Source organism: Apium graveolens, chromosome 11 (genome assembly GCF_009905375.1).
Source record: "Apium graveolens cultivar Ventura chromosome 11, ASM990537v1, whole genome shotgun sequence".
In the NCBI taxonomy this organism is placed as follows: domain Eukaryota; kingdom Viridiplantae; phylum Streptophyta; class Magnoliopsida; order Apiales; family Apiaceae; genus Apium; species Apium graveolens.
The window spans coordinates 107,651,553-107,652,926 of record NC_133657.1 but is presented as its reverse complement, the minus strand read 5'-3'; the positions used below and the strand labels follow the sequence as shown (position 1 = coordinate 107,652,926).

At 37.6% G+C, this 1,374-nt stretch overlaps 1 protein-coding gene across 1 annotated transcript; it reads left to right on the top strand.

Moving 5' to 3' along the window:
• The first annotated feature begins 240 nt into the window (after nt 1-240).
• Nucleotides 241-1,154, top strand: LOC141695225 (ethylene-response factor C3-like). Its single transcript, XM_074499481.1, has one exon. The coding sequence runs from the start codon at nt 312-314 to the stop codon at nt 966-968; it is 657 nt and encodes a 218-aa protein (XP_074355582.1). The 5' UTR covers nt 241-311; the 3' UTR covers nt 969-1,154.
• The last annotated feature ends 220 nt before the right edge of the window (nt 1,155-1,374 follow it).

Below are 1,374 nucleotides of genomic sequence, written 5' to 3'. Positions count from 1 at the left end.
CCGATCTGAACATACGTCAGCCAAATGTGGGACCGCGCCGCCGGGCCTGATTTTTAACGCACGTGCCTTATATCTTTCTCCAACTTGGCCAATGTACCTCTCCTTTCCCCTGAATCTGTACCTGTCCATGTCTTTTATTAAATCCACCCCCCATTATTTGTATATTAATATTTTTCTTATTTTTTTATTTTATTTTCCATAATACCCTGTTTTTCCTTGGGTATAAATAGACCTGGCCGTCATCTAAACTTGGAAGCAACATAACACTCTACATCTCCACTAGCAAAAATACCAAAAGAGCCATATACTCAATGGATTACTCTTTCACTTCAGATTACTCACCTGAATCCTCCTTCGGCTCGCCATCGCCGCGGTGTTGGGACGAGCTAGACCGATTTTTAGATAATGATTTTCTTCCGTTCAATTTTAATGACTCCGAAGAAATGTTACTCTTCGGAGTCTTAGCTGAGGGAGCTATTGAATCATCCGACACTAATTCTTCTCCGAGAATTAAGGAAGAAGAAGTGACATCAACCGCGAAAATGACAAATTCTATAAAAGAAAAAACCTATAGAGGTGTCCGTAGACGCCCGTGGGGAAAATTTGCTGCTGAAATACGAGACTCGACCAGAAACGGGGTTCGAGTTTGGCTAGGAACATTTGATGATGCTGAGGCAGCCGCAATGGCTTATGATCAGGCTGCATTTTCGATGAGGGGTTCGATGGCAATACTTAATTTTCCTGTGGAAAGAGTTAAAGAGTCACTTAAAGATATGAAATATAGTTGTGAAGAAGGGAGTTCTCCGGTGGTGGCTCTAAAGAAAAGACACACCATGAGAAGAAAATCAGTGAGTAGAAAAAATAAAGCCAAGGAAACAAAGATGGACAATGTGGTTGTTCTGGAAGACCTTGGAGCAGAGTATTTGGAAGAACTGTTGAGTTCATCTGAGAGTAATTTTAATTGGTGATACATGAATCCAATCGAGTCTAGTCGGTTTTTCGTTTAACAAGCCTGAGAAATCTCTGTTGTTTCATTTGTTCAACAATACGTAGATTGGTAAAATCTGTTTCGTTTTAAACAGCATTTAGGTTATCTGTAAATATTGGCAGGCAATAATAATATGTCATGATACTTATTTTGAATAATAAGATGATTGGACTCTGTTTATTTACATATTTCTACTCATAAGTAAGACACGTGGATGAAATAAGATTGCTGACACCAAAGTTCGATTTGTGATTTATTAAAATACTATTAATTAATCTGAATATACTCTATAATACAATCTAATTAAGCTCTGATGCATGAAAACTTTGAACTTTGCATTTCTTTTTTTGCTAATTTTAAACTTGCATTTCACATCTGCACTATAC

Excerpts from the sequence above, each read along its gene's own strand:
- LOC141695225 (XM_074499481.1), top strand. The coding sequence starts at position 312 with ATGGATTACTCTTTCACTTCAGATTACTCACCTGAATCCTCCTTCGGC.